The sequence below is a fragment of the Acipenser ruthenus genome, chromosome 23, assembly GCF_902713425.1.
Source record: "Acipenser ruthenus chromosome 23, fAciRut3.2 maternal haplotype, whole genome shotgun sequence".
NCBI lineage: Eukaryota > Metazoa > Chordata > Actinopteri > Acipenseriformes > Acipenseridae > Acipenser > Acipenser ruthenus.
The window spans coordinates 5452754-5477061 of NC_081211.1; the positions used below are offsets into that span (position 1 = coordinate 5452754).

Consider the following 24308-nt stretch of genomic DNA (forward strand, 5'->3'; position numbering starts at 1 on the left):
GCCCTTATCCAGGGCGACTTACAATTGTTACAAGATACCACATTATTTGTACATACAATTACCCATTTATACAGTTGGATTTTTACTGGAGCAATCCAGGTAAAGTACCTTGCTCAAGGATACAACAGCAGTGTCCCCACCAGGGATTGAACCCACGACCCTCCGGTCAAGAGTCCAGAGCCCTAACCACTACTCCACACTGCTGCCCTATTTAGGGGAAATGTGTTTAACAGCCTGGGGTTGCATCAGAGTTTCCTTAAACTGGGGACATTATAGCCATGTGTGCATTCGTATAAAATAATGAAATCAGCACATTGTCCTTTAAAAGCATACTTAGACAGAGTGGACTTCCCATAACAAGATCAGTACACCAGCTATAAGGCTTCTGTTAATTTCAGTCCTTGCTAAAAGAAATGTGATGAAGCATCAACACAGTCTTCCTATATGTGTAGCAACAGCTAAAAAACACACACACATTAAATGCAATACATTCTACTTTTATAACCAATAATAATGATCCACTTGGAGGCCATTGAGTGTGTCATTATTTATCGGTTCAAGGTGAATCCTATTCATCAAAATGTATTACAGCTTACCATTATGTTTTGTTTGATTTAGTTGTATATTGGTAGACCATGGGAGGGAAATAAACACATGTGCTAAAAATGTAAGACACAAAGCCACAGGATTGATGCACAGGAGAAACTGTGTATTTTTATAATTGTGTGCAGCAGAATGGTGCGTTGTCTTTTGAATCAATGTTACCTGCCTTCCTTCAATGTGTTAATTCCCAGTTCTGAGAATGAACTGCTGCAAATGTGTGCAGTGTTATATTCTTAATATGTTAAGGCCATATTCATTGTCTAGAAGACACAATGTATATTAGAGAATGTACAGTACTGTGCAGCAGTGAGGTTTCCAAAAATAAATCTTTAGTGTCAATAAGGTATTCATGCTGGTATCCAGAGTGAAGTGTTAAAGCTCTCTCAAACTAAACGAGGTTCAAATACAGGTTGCACACTGGAGGGAAATTAGCTTAACATTCAGCATACATTAAAGATGGCAGACAGCTGGAATATTAGTCAACCTTTCTATTACTCCATTTACAATTGCTTGATGATCAAGTCTTCAAACATGTAGGACACTAGAGGGAGCATATGCACTCAAGTTCTAGGACGGTTAGAATCTGGAAAGAGAGGACAGTTAGCAACACAAAGTACTGTACCTAAGGAATACAAACACTGCAATGGAAGTTATCATTTCCTTTCAGTGTGCAATGATCAAGACCTAATGTTATTTTATTTGCTTGAGAAAACTATATAAAAAAAACACACACACAAGACACACACATTGATACAGGGTAGGCGATTGACAACAGGAACAATAAAAAAAATATATATATACTTTTGTCTTGATATCTGTCTCTACACAATACAACCTTGCCAGTATAGCCCCAAGATGTACTTTAAACAAGTTAAAGTTTAAAAAGACAGGTGTCAAACAATACACACACCCATTTTCCTCAAGGTGGTTTTAATGCCTTGGTATAAAACATCATTTTATTTATTTTTAAGAATTGGTCACAAAACTGTATTTTTGCCTGTACAGGGTCTTTGTAAAGAAAGCACTCAAAAAAAGTTATGTGGCCATTCCCTTTTGACAGAGGACAGTACATCTAAAAAGGGGCGCTGTGACGGCTATGCAATGCTTTACTGTTATTGTTCATCTTTAAATGTGCATGTCCCTAAATAAGGGGGAACAGCCTTTTCTATATGATTGTCTATAGCATGCAGATCACGGAGACACTAATCCTTTTCTATATGATTGTCTATAGCATGCAGATCACTGAGACACTAATCCTTTTGACAGAGAAACAAGCAAATCAGAGAACTTAGATGGACACAGTTTAATTCACTTTTTAGCTAGACAGTGATAACAAAATGTTACAGATAATTACTTAACAACATTCACTTAATAGCCTTTTACCTTGTATTGTGATGCTATGCATGTATTGGACACAAGCAACAAAGAAGAATTTCCCCTGTTAATCGCCCACATGCTCAAACTCTATGGTATTTACCTACCTACAGGAAAACACCTGATTGTCTTTGCCAGCATTAAGAGACTAATGTATATTGTGTCTCTGAATTTAAAAGGTATTGTAACAAAAGTAGAAAAAAACAAACATAGTAAAATATACATTAAAAAGTACCATAGTAACATGATGCAATTTTGCCTGGCATGGATTTTGGAAAGTTCTCCAGTTAACGTCCAAACTGCATGCATACAGCAGGCATTCAACTTATTCCATTTTTTTTTTTTTAAACTTTAAATGAAAACTTTTGAAACCAGGGCTTTTCTGACAATAAAACTAAAAAACCTGGCGTCATTTCAGTGCTCTGTATTCTTTCAGTCTCACTATTAAACTGATGTTACTACAGCTTTAAAGTCTGTGTGGTTTACCGAAAGTCAACTTAAACTGAACTAAACTAAATAACGCAACCACGCCACCAAACTAAAGAACCTGTCCCATTTTTAGTTTCCATTTATAGGATTTATTGTTACCATAGGTTAAAAGGCACTATATAAATATATATACAGACACACAAACAAAACATGTTGTATACACATTCTTTATGTCAAGCTGCTGTAAGAAAATGCAATTTGCTCAGGCTCAATTTTTTCACATTTGACAACTAATACACAACTATTCAAAAGGTCAACAATCCTATAGTGACCACGGCAAGGTCTGAGATACTGTCCCATTACTGACTTTGCAAGTAAAAAAAAAAAAAAAAACCCTAACAAAATAAAATGTGCCGATCCTATAGACGGGACTCTCATAAAGTGTTAATGAGAAGCTTTTATACGTAGCCGTCAGATCCTCAAACACACATTCAGGACTGTGTCTGAACTCACTGTGATCTTACATACCATTCCAAGGCATTCCGAGTTTGCAAAGATAGCGCAGTAACTGTTTGTGGGCAGCCAGGCAGTATTGTGGGTTATAATGGCCTCAAAAAATGGATCCCTGACTTGATTAAAATGAGTTTGGGAGATCTCAGCCCATTTCCTGGAAGAGAGGTTTGCATCAAAACATACAGTAGTGGTAAATAATCTAGCCAGGAAGTGTGGGAGGCTGCAGACCCTGTTCCTGTTTGTCCCGGTTAGGACAGGAGTAACACATTTCAGGCCTAGTACAAGTTTATGCTTCAACCCTATACAGTTTTTTATAATATTTCTTATTTCAAAATAGATGTATTCAAAAGGCATGGACTGTTACAATATGTACACTGTTTAAAAGTCAGGCCAGAGCATGAATTTGCTGGGAGTAAACGACAAACTCAGTGGTAACAGTTGACCATGTGGATAAGGACGTTCTGGTTGGCAGCTTGAGTCATGGGGGTATTGTTATAGCTGGTCTACTTACTCGGTGGCAGCCACAACGTTGCTATGTTAACACAGAAAGTTTTTTTGTTTTTTGCTAAATGTCTTAGATTTTACCAAGTATAACAACCTTCATTTAAAAAGCTGGTAATCTGAGCAAGATGAAAACTGCTCAAAATGACCAGCTGTGGTAAGGAACCGTTGATTAACAGTATTCCTCAAATTCACCTGCAAACTGAACTCTACATTTTCATATAAACCAGACACAGGAAAAATTACAAGGACTGTGTTCACTGCAAATTACTGAAACTGTATAACACCTGGTCTAAAACACAGACTGGAAATTGAGGAACACGGCTTGGACCTGTGCTTAAGTTGAATTAGAAAATCCATACAAAAAAAGGTCTATTGCCAATGTTCACGTTCATCTTTTTTAGTAACAGATATTGAAAGGTAAAAAAAAAAAAAAAAAGTAAATGCAATAAAGAGCAGAAACAGTGAGGTACCCAGCAGGATGTCCTGCCTGTATCGCTCATTGGGGATGGAAATAAGACTCCCGTCGCATAGCAGTTTGAGTCATTCCAAGAAATACTACAAGCTTCATTTTGACAAAACTGAACTAAAACGAATTGATGATAGTTTAATGTGATTAAACCCCCAATGGCTCAAAATCCATATGCAAAAGAAATATTTCAACACCTGCATCTAACTTTGAGCACATCTGTTTTATAAATGTAACAGTTAAATGAGGCCACTCCTATCTTACATGATTAGATACAACTATACTGTAATTAAACAAAAAAAAAATAAGGTAATTAAGATGGACCAGAACATTCCCTTTGGATAAGATCTGAATGTTAGTCTATACTAAAACCCTACAAGCCTGATGTCCGAACTGTCCACTCCAAATAGCATGTATAGTATTGTTTGCATGTGTAGAACAGGCAGTTAGAGAGTCACCATCTATGACATGAGAAACAATGCTTCATGAGTCACCATCTATGACATGATGGCAATGCTTTGGGTGAGTATGTCAAGTATTGGATTGGGTCCATAGGTTGGACCAGCTAGGAGTGTGAATCTGCATTCCCTTTTGTACAAATGAATGTATGTGCGCCACCAGGATCACTGGTCCCTGGACCCAGCCTGTAACTCATACAGCTGTGTCCCGTGTTAGGACCAGACTGCACACTTTACAGCTGTAATTCTCAGAGCCAGCACTCTGTGAGCGTGACAATTGCATACCTCAGGATTCAGTCTATTCAACCAGATCAGCACAGGATTAGCTTTCCTTAGAGACAGTGTGTGAATCCTGGCCAATAGTCCTTGTTCTGTGGATCAGGTTTGACAGTCCTTTTACAGTCTAAGAGTCCAGACTTACAGTCCTCTATAGGAGTCCAGACCTACAGTCCTCTAGTTATACCTCGGTTCCGGACCCCGCCTTTCTCTCCTTATAAAAAGTCCAGCTCCAGAGCCTGGTATAGTGATAGGAGATCACTGTGATTCGATATCCTCCAAAAGGGCATGTTGTGCTAAAACAAAAAACAAAAAAGAGTGATGCATAGGTTTCTTATATTTAAATAAATGGTATTTTTAAATGTATATTACTTTTTCAAAGGATTATTGCGATGTCCAGTAAAACTGCTAAAGTTGATGTTTGAAAATTATTTAAAAACAAATTCCCATTTATTGAGAATAAAGTTTAATGGATTATTTTCACAAAACTGTACAATGTGCAGTTTGCAGAAGAATCCCGTCCCCATTTCCCTTGTAAGGCATCGAAATAGACAATTGAGTTTAAAATAAAGTTTTGTTGAAAACAGAGGAGGAAATACCTGTTTAGCTGCAAACTCCTCATCACGGCCGTCTCCGATCACCACATAGGTCACCTTCTTCCCAAAGCGAGACACAATTCGCTCAAAGCAGCTCTCCTTCCCTGCAATGAAACGCCAGTTAAAAATAAAGGGGTACCGGATACATCAAATGAAGGCTACGGCACTTAAAAAAAGCACAGATAAGTGGCATAACAATTTATTTCAAGCCTGTCACAAGATAGCAGTGTGTGGAGATAACTATATACTGGTTACCAAAAAATGTGACACCTGTACACACACATTTAAATAAAGATACATTTTTTTAACAGAATGTTCGTTATTACTAGCTTCACTAAGGGCCAAGGACATTGCAGCAGTGTTGTAGATGTAAAGTCTGTTACCTATTTTTGTGGCGCTGTAAATGTTTTCGATGGGGAACACTTCTCCAAGTCCGTACAGGAGCACCTTGGCCAAGGCAGGCACCAGCTGGGTTGTTGTGACCAAAACATTTACACACTTCCCTCTAAAAGGGGGAAAAAAACATTTCACCAGGTTTCTGGTATAATTCATAATAAAATGTAATAATAAAACCGAGGAACCGAGCATCCATGCAAGATGAAAAGGAACCATGAACTCGGAGATTAAGTGTTACAATCGCAGCTTGTGAGTTACCAAACACAGAATGGATACCTGGACTGAATCAGTAGCAAAGATTTTAATGCAGTCCCTAACCAAGAGTCGGTCACAGCTTCAACATCCCCTTGAAGCCGACCCAGTAAATCCCCTTTCATCGGACTGAGGAGTCCTGTGAAAATAAGAAAAATATATAATTAAACTCGGGAGTATTGTGTAATAAAAGGCACACCTGTATAGATTTGTAAACCCTGCCACGTGCACGGCTTATTTAACAGTTAGTTATACAATAGGTATTTATATAACAGTCAGCCCCCACAAAGGCTATAAAGTATCATGAAAAAGCAGATCCCCTGACCTGTGCACATGTACAAATATATAGAAGTGTGACACATAATGAGGAACAGCCTGAATCCCCTCACGGTTTAATTGACAGAAATCGGACACTAAAGAGGTATATCTTTTTCTTTTTTTTTTTTAAATCAACTCAAGTTTGCCAACATTCAAATCATGCAATAGTTGTTGAGGAAAACCCCACTATTGCAGCTGAGCACATGCAAGTCTATGGAGGGTACATAATGAGGGGCTTACCCCCAATGTTGCCTTTGTAGGTGTTGTAGATCTGCTTCAGGCGGCGGTATCGGAAAGCCAGCTTCCTCATCCACTCCGCCCCTCCCTGCACGCCAGCTCCCGAGCAGGGGCCCGCGCCACTGCCAGAACTGCTAAAGCCATCCGTAGTGAAATTATAGTTGCTTTAAAGAAAGCAGAACAGACCACAGTTAGTCCCATTGTCAAGATCTTAACGATTATACAGTTTCAAAGCACTTTAACACGCTCACAGAATTACAATATTGAAGTGTTGTGTCTATAGGTATGGTCACACATTTTGCATCAACCTATAGAATGAACTAAAATCTGCTGAATAATGTTATGTTAACATACTGCATTACATACCGCTTTGTAGTTTTCCATATACTTAATGAAAAACTGACAAATTGAAAAATGTGACATTTCAAAATCCAACATGAAATACTGTACTACTATTACGGCTTTCGGCAAGACTTTTACAATATCGTTTTAGTAGTTTCTTTGATTACGTGACGTCTCGGTCCTAAACTTCTAGGTGATGCAAAACTTTTGGCCACAGCTGTACAGTCGATATCGGCATTCATTTCATTACAATAGCACGGTTTGGATTGTAGTTCAGTTCAGACTAGCAGGGTTGGGATTAACGAGAGACTAAAGTACTGAAAAAGCAATTTAGTATAGCTATGACATATTAACTAAGATAACTGATCTGTCTTGTGTTACAGGGGACACGTTAATGGTTCTCTGGTGTGCATGAAATACTGAGACCTCATATTTAGGCCACAGCAGGGTGCTTTAAACTTCTGAGTTTTAAAAAAGGTTGGGATGTGAGGAGTGAAACAGAAAACAATATAAACTGAATCTAAATAATAGTTTAAATAATTCTGAAATGTCATACCTATACCAAGTTAACCATCAAAACACTTTTCCATAACAAATAAGAAAACTCAGATACAAGGCATCACATCGTTGGCTATTAATTTAGTTTTGAAATAATCTATTTTTATTCCATTTAGTTGAAAGTGGAATATCAGAACAGAGCATAAACTGAGAACTGTTTCCAGAACTAGATTTTGAGTAGTGAAAATGAACCTATAGTGTCATACCAAAAACAATTATACTACCTTAGATCCTGACCATTGTCATCAGAGGCAACATCCTCCACATGAACCTGATCACACTCCTAAAGGTATAACAAGAGAAACATAATGAAGATGCAGACCCATCATGACTGATTGACAATTCTTTCCTTCTCTTCTGTATCAGGAAGTTACGGCATTCAAAAAAACAATAAATGCCAGGAATCCAAATGCAATTGCATACTATCTTAAATATGACCTCTTATAAAAATGCCTAATTTCAACCCTTATTCACATAAAGTGACACTTATTGTTAAGGGCTATCCAATTAATAAACATACTTTAAATATACAGTAGGACCTGCCATATCTGATGCTGTAAGATACAATCCCCTCTATTAACCGATGGACCTCTAGCATGTATCATTTACACATGCTGCTACCAGCTGAACGGTACCGATGGTAACCAATCAATGCACATTTGATTATGGCTCTAGAATAGTGAATTCAATGCTTAGCAGGACAGGAAGTCAGTTGCAGATTTTCTTTGTATAGTACTGCAGTACTGTACTGAAATTGTCAATGTATAATACCCAACATTAATAAAGCCACTACAATGCAGTATAACAACTCCCTCTGAGATACCAGCCAGGCTGTGAACCTGCGCTACAGGACTCGCCCTGCACACCACAGGGCTGTGCTTTTACCACTCTGAGACCCCGCACTGTAGTTATCTTTTACTGTACTTGGAAGGAGAACGGTGTTAGAGCATCTGTTTTAAAGCATCGTCTGTCTACCAGGAATGGATACCTCCAGGTCATTGAAGAATAAATGTGTGTCTGCCACCTCAAAGATCAGCTCCTCCATCTGCAGACCGAGTGTAAGAGCTGTGGCTGGGTCCTGGTCAAAAACAGAAACACACTTACCCAGTCAGCTGAAGAGTAGTAGCGTCTCATTTCATTTTCTAACTGTTTTGTGCTTTTACTGCTCCCTTACCTTGATGACATTTCAACCACTCTGAGTGTTTCTAATTTTTTTTTTCTTCAGTTCTAGTTGCTTGTCATGGATATATGCACTGCTGTGTACAAGATGGCGGATCTAGCCTACATTGCATTTGTCTATGGCAGGCAACTAGAGCTGAAGTGCATGGCCTGAACTCAAAGTACCTCAACAGAGAAATCAAACAAAATGTAAGTAATTGTAATTAGAACCACTCTGAAGGATTACAAGCCTCATGTAAAGGTAATGGGATAGGTAAAGCATGAAGCTACTTCTACTTAAAGTAGACATATTTTCTTTGTTTTTCTTGGGTTTGTGATTCAGGGTTAAGGATGAAAATGCCATGGCATCAATTTAACTATTTAACTGTATTGCTGCGCAGTAGCAGAAACACAAGCAGCGAAGCGTAAAGTCTGGGGACTCTACAACACTCAAATGTTTAACACGGATTTGCAGTACCCACCTTTCCAAACTTTTGTGCAAAGGAACCGGTGAGCAGTGAATGGAAAACAATAATAGTTTCATCCAGATCCCACAGAAACACTCTCTGGAAAATAAAACAAGCCTGCTTATAGACTCGGTTTAGTTGAAACAGCACAAGAGAAACCAAAAAAGTGTTTTTTTCTTTTTTTTTTTTTTTTTTTTTTTAACTGTACAAACATATAGGACAGCCAAGCCAATCAAACAGTGAACTCAAATGCTCTGTCCAGATGGGGAAATGCAACTTCCTTATGCTGTTAAAGATCTGAGAAAAGAGACAGCTAACGGCACTTCCCACTGACGCTGAGCAATTGAACAGGAGTTCCTCAGTGCTTACCTCCAGGTCGCTCTCGGCTGTTTGGGATGCATCCGATCTCTTTCCTTTCCCTTTTGATTTCCCGCTGCTGTTCCGGTGGCCCGTCTCCTCTGGGTCTCTGCCAGCCGCAGACAGAGGCGACCCTGCTGAGGAGTCTGCTGGAAAACAAAAAAAATTACCTCTCCCCCTCTGTTTGTTATATAAGATAGATTATTAGATTATAAAAGGATTTAGCATTTAAACATATATAGTTTGAAATAGAGAAGGAAAATATTTGCCTGGATGTAAACACCTTTGACTGCCATGACAACAATAACCTGTTTAAATTTCAACGAGTCTGAAAAACTACATTCAAAAGAGCCATTGAGGCAAAGTTAACCATCTGAAAAACAGAAAACAAAGACAATGATGAACCCAATACCTGTTGCTGGAGGCTGCCCAGCAGGAGCAGGAATCTCTGCCTTCACACTCTGGTAGGCTACAGTATTGACAAGACCGCTGACAGCACTGCTGTCTGCAACACCGCCTGGCACAAAGCTTGGAGCTGCGTAATACTGGGGGAACTGGTTTGTGCCCAGGGTGGTGTAATTAGGGTATTCCTAAAAAAGAAAGAATGAGGTATATAAGAAAAACCATATGAAAATCATCACATGGAACAGAATCTCAAAAGAAAACAGTATTGTACAAAAAAAAAAGAAAAAAACACACAATCAATCAATTCCTAATGGTTTATTTCAACCCTTGCAACATATTTTTGTTATGACTCCTCTCCTTACAGTAACAGGAAAACTTAATCTGTAAATGAACATTAGATGACAGCAGAGCTCAGTTTACAATACGCAATCATCTTGCCACCAGAAGTACGCAGAAGAACAGACGAGACAGGGTCAATGGTATACGTTAACTTATTATAATTCATCTGCTCAATGTGGCAATAAAATGACTGCAATACTAACACAAAGAGATTGACACTGGTATACTCTCCAACATGGGCTCATCAGAGGCTGTACTCAACTGGTTTTACTTTACTTCCAGGAGTTGTTGATTCATTTGCATTTAAGAGTAGCTCTAACTACAAAGTTTGGACTGGAGCTAAATGAACGCTACCTGTAAAGGTGTATACATCAAGGGGTTTTCTTGCTCAGAAGAGTATACGTTACAGTTCACAGAACAGGGACAATGCATAAGCACGTCACAAACAACAGCAATATAGTTACTTAAATGTATAGCCTTCTTTAGAAATGAGCAAACTGAAAATGTACACAGCAAGATGCCATATGAGAATAAAATCTAGAAAACCGAACCTGTTGTCCCACAGTCGCTGTTGCTGTACCAGCAGGGATACTGGAATAAACGCTTGTGAAACTGGTACCTGCAAACAAAAAATACATGGTCTTTTAAAACTTGGCTTTTTAGGGCATCTGGTACCATACTAGGTTAAATAAGTTATTGGGGCAAGCAGCTGGTTGATTGAAAGAAGGTGAAATTAACACAAAATTTCTATTTTAAGTGGACAACACCAAACTTAATACAAATATTAATTGAATACAATTGTATACCACACATTACAACAAAGTCACATGACCACAACATGTCAGTCATCTAAGGTCACAAGTCAACATGACGCATTATTTGATTATTTTTTTTAGCAGATGCCTTTATCCAAGGCGACTTACAGAGACTAGGGTGTGTGAACTATGCATCAGTTGCGGAGTCACTTACAACAACGTCTCAACCGAAATACGGAACACAAGGAGGTTAAGTGACTTGCTCAAGGTCACACAGTGAGTCAGTGAGTGAGCCGGGATTTGAACCGGGGAACCTCCTGGTTACAAGCCCTTTTCCTTAACCACTGGACCACACGGCCTCCTATGTAGTTAAGTTGACTCAGAGGAGTTGAAAATACGAAGCTGGGATTCTTAATGATTACCTTGGGCAGGATATGAATAGTGTGCTTGAGCAGGCTGGGTTGAGGTAAACGCTGTGCTGAAACTGAGGAAACCAGGCTGTGCAACAGACGGAGCCTCAGACAAGCCGCTCTCAGACTTGATACCTGGCCACATGGCACCTAGAACAGCAACATTCAAACATAAACAAACAAATCCAGCTGGCGTGGCATAAATATGCAACACTGTCTCTCAACATATTTTAAAAAGACCCTGAAATATACTCGTCTTCCGATTTCACATATATAAAAAACAAAAAAACACATTAAGAGCCATGTTAAGAAATGACACTTTGTTAGTGTTCACTTAGCTGCGGTAAGTTAATGGATGGTACTGAGAAAGTACACCTCAGTTAGCACGCCAGTGTTGTTTCTGAAGGTCAGATCGGAGATGGCCCTGACTCTGTAAACAGCTCTTACCGAACGGAGGTAGGCCGTAGTTCTGGCTAGCTTGCGGGTAGGCATTGTAAGTGGTAGATTGAGAGGAGGCGGGGTACTGAGGCTGTCCAGAGTACGTTGTGATGGCCGGTGCTGCTACAGATGGGGAAAGGATGTGCGTGTATGACCTGAAAATGAACAGTCAATAAAAACAATCATCCCCTTGCCAGAGAGAGACTGCGGCTACACGTAGTATACAGTCAGGTCCTGGGGGAGGTGCAATATAGAAGTGGGGACTCAGGTGCTGCAGAAGTTAAGTGTAGTTATAGATATGTACATCAAACCCTGTGTTATAAGAATGTGAACCAAAACTTATTTCTTCATTGAAAACATTCAGAAGTTAACTTTTGTTTTAGTACATATTTTACAACTGAGTGCTTTGCAGTTATAGAGGAGATAGCTACTCCAGGCATCTGATCACATCCTTCTGCGGTTGGAACATGTGCACTAAAAAGTGTTTGTCCTTGTGGACAAGAAGCATTTAGCTACCAAGAAGTACAGTATACAGTACGCTTGAAAAGAATGTGCTGGCTTAGGACACTATGGTGCTCTGGGAGTTCATTCCTATTCAAAAATATACATACGTGGTAAGCACTGCCCTACATAAACAACCTCTTTGTAAACATGATAGAAAACGTACTTGCTTGTCTGGTACAGTTGTGAGGTATATTCATGCGATGTCTTTGTGTTAAAGCCTGTGCAGGTTTAAAGACAAACACAGTTATGCGTCACAGAATAGTTTAACCCATTAAGTACCAAATACATTTTTCACTGAAAACAATTAGAACACAAGCTGCATTTATGTCATGCGATACATTCTAAATCAGTATTTCTTTAAACGAAAAAAAATTAAATCCTCCGTTTTGGCTTCCTATTCCGAGGTCCGGCATGTCTCACTTGTAATCAGACCAGTGAAATTTCACACTGGCTATGAAGCTCAACACATACTGACTGGAGCTTTATCATCACTGTGGGGAGGAAAACACCAAAAATTAATAATTTTCGGGCTTCAGTTTCTTATTTCAGATTGAGGTGTCGTAAGCATCTGAAGGGCTATATTTGCAGAATTAAGATACATTTCGATTTAACTTTGCAGTTAACAAAATTAAGTTATCATAACAGTATGAAGAGAATTAAAAAAACAGGTAGATGCCAGTTAAAAATGTTCCAAAAATTCCTAAGTAGCCTCTCCTCAAATCAGAACAATGGCACTTAATGGGTTAAGGAAAAAAATGACAAGCTCTGGTCAATGTCATTCAAGCATTGGAAGATGAATAGTTACCACACCTTTCCAACAAACTAAACAGTAAGCTTTTTGTATTAATTAATATTGAGAATGACCAGCTTTTTTTTTTTTAATAATGGGTGCAGAAAGAACATTGCTTTCTTGAAAAAATGAATGAAACAAAAGCATTGAAAACATACCCGCCTCTGTGTATGGGTCTGCCGAGTCTCTCCCAGATTGACTCACTGGATCAGGCTCTTCTCTTTTAACTGCAAACAAAACAACAGCCTGATAGTTTTGGATATGCAAGGCTCCAAACATCATGAAACAACCTATGCAAAATATTTATCTACTGCAGGTTGCAGCTGATGTGTTTTAGGTCAGGAAAAAAGCAGCTGAGTGCTGGAGGTAAACAGAAATAAAGTATGAAATCAGATGGTTATTACTTTTATGACAACTAAAGGCACAGCAAGAAGGAAATCGACTTGCTACAGTGGCTCTCATCACAGAAAGCTTCCACATGTGACAAGACACATCTGCTTCCACTCAAACAATGCAATACTTCTTTGGCCAGTCATTGCATAAGGATAATTTAAGATACGCATCTAATCAAATTACCACACAGTACTTGCTGAAAAAAATTGCTTAAACATATTAAACAATTGCTTAAACGTATTTGCTTAAACACTTGTTTCAGCACTGCAAGAAAAATCTGCATTAACCAAGCTGACGTGATGCTGCATTGCTGCATGCTGCTAATTATACCCAGATTATCGCCCTGACTTGCCTTCATTGAGAAGGGTCATGCTGGAGTCCAGGAAGCTAGCAGGTTCAGGTTTGTGAGCAGCAGATTCCACGCCACCCACCTGGCTGCGAGTATCTGGCATCCCCTCTGTCCTACGAGAGGAAGAGTCGCGGTTCACAGATAAATAATAATGAGAGGGCAAAGCAAGCAAGAAAGAAAGAAAGAAAGAAGAGAGAATTAATTTTGTTTACCACAGTATTTTTGCAGTTTTACCATGACTTTCCCATTGATTTACATTGCATCTTCATTAACTCACCCTGGTTTACCATGTTTATTACTAGGTTTTATCACACCTTGCTTATTCTTTACAATGTTTACCTATGCTTTATTACACTTTTAATATGGTGAACTTTTATAAGGGAATCTATTGAAAGCAGGACAGAAAAATTAGGAAGAAAACTAAAATTTTACACCAAAAACAAACTTGAAAAAACTAAAAATAAAAATCTGAAATCAAATCATTTCTGATAGCAATAATGACAAAACAAGGTGCTGCTTAAACACCCTCAAGGTGGTCTTTAGTTGCACATGCATTTTACTAGTCTATGCCATTACAAACTAGTCCTATTTTTTAATAGGTATTAAGTCACTAGGATATTCAAATGAGAAACCTTGGTGAAAGCTCTTCAGAATCCAGCAACTCGTGTCGAGCTTTCTTTGCCTGTAAAATAAAAACCCTGGTTGTGAAAAACAATCTTGTGTCTGTTTAGTTTAAAGGAGTAACAAGTAAGGTAAAACTAGTATTCTAAGACTAAATGCATTACCAATCCATTACTGGCTCGTTTGCACAGAAATAAGTCCCCTTTATAACATTTTTTAGATGTCATATTTATTTTCAATTGGGTTTTTACATTTGAGCAGAAAAAGCTTAATAAAATAAATGTTACAATTTATACAAAATAAGTCTTTATACAACTAAAAGTTCCACTGTTTTGCAATATACATTTTAAAAAGTAATTTAGATCTACGTGAAGTGAAAAACCCAGTCAAAGATGCTCTGGGTGACCTGGCTGAAATATACAGTAAATACACCCCCCCAATGATTAAAAAACTGGAAGACAACGAGAAAGACCTGAGTGAAACATTGGTGATTTACTGTCTCCATTAAAGTATATACCTATCCAGCTGTTAGAAAAGCAAACCAGATTACCAGACTTTTGCATTTTAAAATATGTAGGGCTGTGCCAAATGATTATTTTTGTAATTGAATATTCTAGCAGTTTATAAATCGAATAATTGATTATCGGATAAAAGTGCATGACTTCCTTTTTTTAAATGTCAGTTTATTAAAGCAGATATGTCAAACAGTAAAATGACAAGTATCCTTGATAACATACTTACTTCTTGGTAGCTATTAATAGGACGTACTTTTGTTCATAACAAGCTTCAAAAGAAAACCAACAATGATATATGCTCATTAACTCATCAATACAGATTTCTGCTTTTGGAACTTGCAATTAAGTGCTATAGCAATAATTGTGAAACTTGCTAATGCTGTAGGTGCACTTGCGACACATAAAACGCACTTTCTGATTTACTGCAGGTTATAAAATAATGATGAAACATTATTAACAACACACAAAGGGTGCAAAATTGATCAAAGGCTCACATCATGCATTCAAAGAATAGGTGCCTTTGTGTAACTATAATGAAGAGTTGAAGAGTGTCGTTTGGGTACAGTCAGGAAGGGCTAGACTTCAAATCAAAAGCAAATTAAAACTGCTGTTTTACAGCAATCTGAATAAACCACTGAAGAACCGTTCAGGTTTCACAAATGATGATCTAAACAATTGCACCTAGTGTTTGCATAGGCTGAGACAATTACATTAAAACTATTGCTTTCACATGGAATGCTGCCTTTTTGTTCTCATTAAAATGAACATTCTTTTCTAAAGCACACTACCCCCCCCCCACCCGATTATAAATGTTTCTGATGGATTATATTTTTTCCTGCACTTACCGGAAGCTCTGTCAATTCTAGGGCTTCGTCCATCACGGTCTGGGAATATCAGGAGTCTTTTCAGCTGATTCTACAGGGGATTTCTACTCCCCAAAACCCTGTTTAAAGAAAGCAAACATTTTGCAGTCCTTTTTATACTATTTGTTAAAGTGGGGGAGGTACAAGTTGAACAATGAAGCACACAAGGCACATGCACAGGGTTTACACATGACACGTTTTTCACACAAAGTATTCAGCTGAATAAGATCAGAAATAGACCCAACACATGTACACGTGTATGACCTGTGGATCAATATGCCCCTTATATAACCAAATGTAGTTAATGAGGCCATCACTGTTAACTGAGATTTTATGTATACTATCTGTACCTACTGAAGGATTACTAGAGCTGCATTCAAGTGATCAAGTTCAAGCTGTCTTGTCAATACGACAAGGTGATAGGATCTAACCTGCTTTTTTTAAATTTTTTATATAGAGCATTTATGTAAGTGGCATAAAATTAGGAAGGGTCATATACAGGTAAGCCAGACTGGAATTCTAACAACCCTTAGAAAATTGGCTCTATTTCCTGGCATCTCATTGGCTAGTAGCCTTGGAAGGGGGTGGGGGGTACATTAAACTTTCAGTAGACGACCAGGAAATAAAAAGTACAAGCATAAGTGCTTTTTCAAGTGGACAGATATCCTTGAGCGACCTAATTTAAAACAACAAAACTTGTTTTTGTCCTTTTATCGTAACAATTCCCCATTTTGTAAGTACAATAAGACCCTCCAGGGTGAGTGGTACTGCGAAATACCAGACCTTCCAAGGGCTATAAGGCCCTCTGCCTGCGATGTCGAACCTTATTACACCCTCGGGCTTTCCGCTATTGCCCAATACCGCCCTCGCTGTCGGGCCTTACTGCTTACATATTCCACTCATTACAGTCACCGCTGCTTTAACACGAGAAGTAAAAAGATCCTGAATAAGTGGCTGTCCCAATTAAACAAATTGGAAATAAAGGCGCAGAACAGAGACCGTACACCGAAGCAACCGGATAAACAAATATTATCATGCTAGAATTTGTTTATCCGGTTGCTTATATGTATTTACATTTTTCTGTTTCCTGCTAAATGTGACGAGCATTGCACCTAATTTCACTTCACATTAGTACTAAAGTACTGCCCCAGTCTCCCATTGTTGCACTGTCATCCAAAAGCTCATTTTGGATTGACCTTTAAAATAAGTATAGTCTCTGTTCTGCACCTTTATAGTAAAACTAATACAAATCTGCAATAACATTTATTAGGGCCATTTAATAAACAAACAAAACACAAAGTCAAGTTCACTTACAGAAATGTGAGTTCTGAACAGGATGTTTTTGTGCTTTAAACAAATAGGGGCAATGGCAAATGGTTTTCGTTACATTTGAGGTCTTACAAAAATAAAACAAACACTAATGACCTCTAATTCTGCATTTTAGTGATGTACAAACTACCTGTTTTTTTTTATTTTTTTTTAATCATCCATTTCAGATATACTTCATTTTGATTGGAAATTGAGATCAATTGGAAACTGCACTTAAATAACATAAGGACCAGGTAACAGACATCTCTGTTCAGGTTACAGAGACCCCATGCTAGTAATATTTCCGTTTCATGCTTGGCACTTCATTTCGATGTTCCTCAAGTTATTTGATGCAGTGTGAATTGTTACAGAGTATGATTATTTTGCCGTGCTTCCAGCAGTCACTGTGAAAAATAAACTGGTCAGCAAAACAGGGACACTTTAAATGAATAATTAATGTTATTAATTTAAAGTTTCCCTGTTTTGCTGACCAGTTTCCAGTCACAGCACTGGTTTATTTTTTTGGCTATCCCACGATATCAGAGGTTCTCTTTCAGATATTCAAGGCTGTTCTTGAATATCTGAAAACGCCCACACTGGAAAACACACAGACCACGAGGGAGACAGGGAAAGAGAAATCTACGAAGGTACTCGTCACAACAAGATATATTCTTAACAAGAGGAACAGAGATGGATAGAGTACATTCATTAATATGAACTAAATAAGTCACATGAAACTAGAAAAAGTCACATGATCAACATATTTTAGGACACAGTTTATATAACCCTGCAAATATGAAATGACTACTTCAAATTGCCTCCAGAAAATGAGCAATGCAATACCCACGATCAAACCTGACCATGTGAATCATGACATAAAGCAGTGACAAATATCTGAAAAACCATGTCCGCCAGAAATGGCACAATTGATAGAAAAGAGAAACCCGTTTCACAACGCAAGTGCCGGGGCTTCCTCAGATTTGGGAATCAGGTCAAGCAGAGTCCGCGTCTGTCTCCCACATGATACAGATCAGATACATCACTCGCAAAAACGCCTCACGTTTCCCAACACTGGCCAAACTTGCAAAATAAATGTCTCTCATAGTGATCAACGTTTTGTTTTTCTTTTATGCTGCGATCCTAGTTTTTGTTATGTGGAATGCAATAAAACATTTATTTTATTTGAAGTGTTAATTCAAGTTAAAAGGTAATATTTTATGGAAACTGTCTATGCCCACTTTGTTTTTTGCAAAGACACGACTGAGTAAAATTATACAAATGTGTTGTCTACTTTATGTACTGTTTTTACTACTGTATGACATCCTCTTCTTTGCAGTTAATTCACTTGGGGGGGAATAAAAAGGCCTTCATTACCTATTCTTAACTTACTGGATATTTTTCAACTCTAATACAGTGTTAGATATAATAGCTTTGATAATGTTTTGCAAATATAATGCGAATAGTCAATTATTATATGAAAATCCCATGTTCGTCCCAGCAATAATAAGAAGGCAATATTTGTTGTCCAAAAAGTCACATGACCACAATATGGCAACTATATTATTAGGGCACAGGTAAATGAAGGGGACTGCTATATTTTGCCATCTCAAACACTTTGAGATATGGGCAGTTAAAGAAGTGTTGGGATAAGTTGATGTTTCAGGACGTACAGTATTGAATGTTCTTACACATACACCATCAGAACAGTGCAATTAGTAGATTTCTGACTTTTTAAATGTAATGTTTGTTTGTGTGAACTAATAAAACACAGGTGTTTGGTCTGAGACTTGCAGGTAACCCAAGCTCCCTGGAGCTAAGCCGGCGTTTCCGTGTGAGACAGCTGGTGGATTGTGCTGTTGCTGCAGAGAAGACAAACTCTAATCCAGTTCTACTGAAATGGAAAGCGTGGCACGTCACTGAGTTTCTAGCAGTTCGACTGGACAAAAGTAATTCTGGGACATGCTGTACAACACTGTAGAATTAAGCAAATGTGTTTATCAGAAATGTGCCGGACAGAGTAACTCCGTGAAAGGCGCTGGCGTAGCTGTAACCTCCGGTCTCCCTCCAGTCATGCAGAAAGAGCAATGAAGTAGGTAAATATGTTCTTTCTCTCTCTCTCACTCACTAACTCGGCATTAACTGAAACCATCAGATCAGTGAGAGTACAGTGCTTGACATGCTCTGTGAAGTTTCTGACAGTGGGTAATCGTAATTAAAAAAAAAAATAAATAACAGGCTTGGATTAGGTACCGTACTAATCTTGACAAATTCAACTCAATTATTTCAACCAACAGAGACTCACAAGACTTTGCCAATTCTGTACTGAAGACTGGTGGCTTCTATTAAATCACTTTTTAAAAACAAACGCCTTTTTAAAATAATTTTGAAACAATAACATATTTTCTGCCTGATAATTGAAATGTTTACTACAACGCTTGTTTCATGGCAGCTTTAAGAGATTTTTATTTAGATACCCCCACATACTGAACTAACCCTTATCACAATTACTTATGAAAATACTAAAAGAAACTGAGTTCAGGTAAGCAAACCTGTCAACAAACTTAAGTGATTGATGTTTGGAGGATTCATTCTATAATTAGATTTTTTTTACTAAAAGTTTGACATTAATTATTTATTGGTTTGTTCACTTTGGCATGTCGGGCATATAGTATAATGCATAAAAAGCTTGCAGGAATTGTGAAAACTACTTGTAGTATGTACAGTAATTGAATATTACAATAAACCACAGCTGCAGCAGAAATAGATGTAATTGAAGGCACAGTAAGCCAGATTCAAAGTTGTGTTTAACATATAGAGTGCTGATTTATATTATCCCTGTTTTTCTCCCCCACTTAATGTCAAATGGTTCCCTCACCGCAGTAATCCCCACAACAGTTTACAGCTATGGCCAAAAGTTTAGCATCACCTACAATTTTAGGATTGCGACAATAAAAAATATTTAAAACTATACGAACATAATTTAGATATTTTATGTAACAATATAAATCAAAGAAACTACAAAATGATATCGCAAAAAGTCTATCAGAAGACATAATAGTAGTACAGTAGTTCATGTTAGATTTCCAAATGTCACATTTAAAAATTTTGGTCAGTTTTTCGTTAAGTATATGGGAAAACTACAAAGAGGTATGCAATTCAATATGTTAACGTAATATTATTCAGCAGGTTTCATTCGACTTGCTGCAAAACATCTGGCCATATTGTAGCTGTAGAACTGTAGGTCAGGAAGCATCCTCTGATCAGTAACCAACCGCCTCTTTATACCCAGGAGCTCTACAGTGGAGGTCAGCAAGCAACCACCCTCTGGAGGACAAATGGCAGCCATGCCCTGCCAGTCACTTACTGTACAATGACTTCATTGTCAGTATGATAGTATGGGTCACAGCTATCCTACACATGGCTCTTCAACCACACAGTATAGGCTTGTTGAGCTCCACGATATGGTTCAAATAGGGCACATGGGTTGGAAAGGAATGCACACCTTTGGTAGCAAGTACAGGTAAGTACAGTCAAAATGCAACACAACTGTTGAGCATGCTAACGAGCTCACAAACAGTATGTCCAGGTGAAGTGTAGTTCCAATTGCTTTGCTACTACCAGCTGAAACTAAACGTATTTTAGGTTACAAGCTTTTTTGTTTCAGTGATATTAGTACATACATGTTTCTGTACAGCTCTCTTAATTCACAGTAAATCGATCTTATAGACAAAAAGGTTGGCCAGCTCTGCTGTACGTTATTTATAACCACTTTGGTCAAATTACGTATTGTGAAATTTAAGTCTTGATGTTAAAAGCCAATTCAGACAAAGAGGATGCATCTGAAATGGCATATTTATACCTTACAGAGGCCTATAGAAGCTACGTGCAAAACATTAAATGTAATTACGCCCTAAAACTATAGTTTATGGTTTAGAATATCCCAAATCTATGGATCTGTTTTCAGCGATCGCCCAATCAAACACAGAACTAGAATCTTGACTTGCATGCCAAAACACAAATGCAGTGAGTCGACAGCTATTTAAAAGACTGCTCCTGAAAATACAGTATGCAGATGCTAGATGAACTCTTTCCCAATGTTTCTAGTGCCAAGGACAGCAAACAGGTGTGTGTACTGAACTAATTGATATCTTTAAAGTGTGGATTCCTAATGTGTTCCAAACTGCAGTGTTTGCAAGTCACACAGCTTCAAATGCACTTTAAAGCTGAGCAGCGTTTGCTCCAACGGTTTGTCTATCCATTTCTAAGCCCAGTTTTAAGTACAAGGATACAGAAAACAGCTGCAGACATAAATCTAATGATTATCTTCAACCAAGGGCATACTGTCAACTATCAATATTGATATTTAGAGTGTTCCAGAAATTTCATTTTCCAAGCTTGCCGTGGGCCAAAGCAAAGCCTTATCATCGCCATCCTTTTTACTTGGCTTGCAGCCTAAAAAGATTTTTATGACCTCATAAAATACAAAGAATTGACCATTTTTCTTCTAGTAATCTCAAAAAACAGCCAATGTCACTTTAAAATGTGTTAAAGATTTTTTTGGGGAAAAATCTGTGAGAAAGAGCAGCTTTGACAACACATTGTTGGCAGAAGTGTCAGAATAATTCTACTGTCACCATACTGTATTGTGACCTTTGACGAATGATACTGTATATTTTACCTTAGGAGGATGCATGTATCTTACTTATAGTAATGTACTGTTTAAGTAGAGTGTGATTAGAAAGTAAGTTTAACCACATCAATGATATGGGGCGTTGATCACCCTGTATGGTGAAAACACAAGCATGCCAGTGACACACACCCCAATCCAGGGCAGTAAATTCAAAATTAGAGCTATCACAGTAACATGAAGGGTAGGCTCTAGCTGGCCTATATACACTTTGTGCACATGAAAAATACAAGTTTGACCTAGACAGATTTCTTCATATAAATCTCTAAATTATGATCTCAGCAGCTTGTGCTGCTACAGTATGTCCAGAACCATTTTCAGAACAATGAAATCGATTCTTCTTTAGATATCTGAAATCGGACAAACAGACAGAGACGAACAAAGTGCCTCCCAGATTCGGATACTCTTAAAACCTGTGCTAACGCGGGTTCATCCTAATCGGACAATCAGTTTCTGTAGATGGCACGCAGAGACGTGGTTGGATAGACCTTCCGTCTTACTATACCCACATTACAATGCGCTCAATAACCGGTGCAAAAGGATGTCATTTACGAAATGGGCATGCGGTTCGTCTAGCTAGAGATATGTGCAAAACACCAAAATGAGCGGGGATAAGATGCACGCTTACAAGGGCCCCAGTGCAATGGTGCATTGTATTGGTACTAGTACAGTACAGTGGTTAGTAAAACCAAACTAACAAAAAACTTGCAAGACCTTGGATTGAGAAGGTAAATCCACATACGACCAACAAGCAGACGTGACTAAGCCCTACACCCAATTTTTTTTTTTTTACCCCCATCTCCGATAACAATAACAAACAACTACAACGTGCTTACGTTACGGGTCGATACTGTTTTGTGGGGGGTTTTTTGCGCTTTTTCCTGTTTCAGCAAAGTCCCTGTATGCCAAAAAACGCCACAATACTGTATTTTTTTTCACATTGGTACACGTTACAACAAAAGAAAACGTAAAAAGAGAAAATAAAATAAATCACAATTCAAAGTTGATCTCTCTTATTGAAAGTGAAGCTGCAACACCAAAATCCTCGTTTAAGACTGCTAAAGCAGAATGCATGGCAATAGTTTCAAAATAACCTTACCATTACGATTTACTTATTTTCTTCTGAGTCCCAACAACGCATACCCCAATATGCAGCCTGGTCGCTTTTACCCACTGGTTGCCAAGTAACACTATTTAGCAGGAAGTGCCACCAAGCCTCAGTGCGCACGCGTCACCCTCACCTGGCTCATACAAGTGAAACGAAAGATCACTATTTGGCAGAAGATGGCGCTGATGGTGGAGGGCAATCTAGTTTCGAGAGGCTCTGTATGCCTTCGCGGTTTTATCTTTTTTTTTGTAAAGATTGCTTTTAATTGTAGTGGGTTGAAGGTTGTGTTAATAGGAAAATAACAATGTACCTTGAATAAGATACTTAAGTGAGGTTTAAAAAAAAAAGTGGATTGTGGGACGGGTGCCAAAAAACAGATTTCCTTGTGTGTGTATGTCTAGCGTGTCGATTTCCTGTTGTTCGACCAATGAGGACATTATGCCTTTCTCACATTTATAATATTTTAGAAGTAAATTACACGATAGCTAGACAAACACCTACTGCCCCTCGTTATAATGTCGCGCGTCTCCACCCGCAAACACGTAGTTCAACCCCGTCTCACCTGAACCTAGAAGAGAAAATAGTTGGAATCCTTTTCAGCCAATCGCAGCACTCGTGTTGTCCAGACAATTTATAACAGTGACAAAATAGCAATTATTCCTAAAAAAAATATATATATATATGCCGCTCTCACACATGATGTGATTACACCCAGTACTCTGTGTGGCATACATGCTGTAAAGTTTGCTTCTTTACCATTGGTAAGTATTTTGTTCAGCAAGGTAGACTAGAAGTAAACTGGGCCCGGTTTCACAATGGTACATTTTCAGAAAATAATAAAATAATGTTTTGTTTTGGAGTAGTTTCTTGCTAGTTTTACTTTGCCTTCAAACAGCGACACCTGTGAAAAACCTAATAATCTTTTTTTTTTTTTTTTACAGATATGACTAATTTGAAGGAGCGCTTACCAGGGGGTTAATGAATGCATTATGATCCTTTCCTACTTTGCTTTCTTTCTTATACTTTAAATTAGAATACACTGGTTTTTCAAATGCAGACTAGTTTCTTTTTGTCACCTCCATGTCTCTACACATTGAGTGGCAAGTGAAATGATCTGCTTGGAGCTGGAACGCTGGACTGAAACAGAACTTTAGACTCCTCTTAGAAATCTGAATGTTCCAAACTGAAGCATAAGATAACAAACAAAGAACCAAAAGATCTTCAATATTAGAAACTGGGGACCAGGGATGTATTGCTCTTGCTAATACTAGGCAAGGTAATTGATTTTTAAAGTATTGGTTAGCAACTTTTTGTATCTTGGTTTATTTTATCAGGCTGCAAAAGTTGTGCACATGAGCCCTTCTTACTGGCTGTAGTACTGTGGCTGTATTTATCTACTAGATGGCATGGAACTGCACGTGTGCAAAGATAAAAACCTTGAACCGGGAAAGGATACTTACCTTTGGGGCTCACATTCCTTTACTTAAAAATAACTAGCCTGCGATGATACTATATACAT

General features: G+C 38.1%; 1 protein-coding gene across 3 annotated transcripts; it reads right to left on the minus strand.

Annotated features, from left to right (window-relative positions):
• Positions 1–1539: 1539 nt before the first annotated feature.
• On the minus strand, positions 1540–22992 carry LOC117413320 (eyes absent homolog 3-like). 3 transcript variants are annotated; one of them, XM_058997582.1, is made up of 19 exons: positions 22781–22992; positions 15669–15766; positions 14320–14369; positions 13691–13800; positions 13104–13172; positions 12319–12373; positions 11661–11806; positions 11226–11363; positions 10600–10667; positions 9717–9894; positions 9317–9453; positions 8963–9046; positions 8311–8400; positions 7547–7605; positions 6426–6586; positions 5892–6006; positions 5603–5724; positions 5223–5323; positions 1540–4919 (listed from the first exon to the last, which is right to left on the minus strand). In XM_058997582.1, exons 2-19 carry the CDS (start codon positions 15699–15701, stop codon positions 4839–4841), a joined length of 1797 nt encoding a protein of 598 aa, XP_058853565.1. In that variant the 5' UTR covers positions 15702–15766; positions 22781–22992; the 3' UTR covers positions 1540–4838. The 3 variants fall into 3 exon arrangements, with proteins under 3 accessions (XP_058853565.1, XP_058853566.1, XP_058853567.1); XM_058997583.1 differs by having other exon boundaries at positions 9317–9450; positions 22781–22991; XM_058997584.1 differs by lacking the exon at positions 22781–22992 and adding an exon at positions 15050–15092.
• Between the last annotated feature and the right edge of the window lie 1316 nt (positions 22993–24308).

Excerpts from the sequence above, each read along its gene's own strand:
- LOC117413320 (XM_058997582.1), bottom strand. The coding sequence starts at position 15,701 with ATGGACGAAGCCCTAGAATTGACAGAGCTTCCG. Across the intron at positions 13,173-13,690 it reads CATGACCCTTCTCAATGAAG|TTAAAAGAGAAGAGCCTGAT; the intron begins GCAAGTCAGGGC and ends TTTTGTTTGCAG. Across the intron at positions 9,895-10,599 it reads CAGCGACTGTGGGACAACAG|GAATACCCTAATTACACCAC; the intron begins GTTCGGTTTTCT and ends TTTCTTTTTTAG.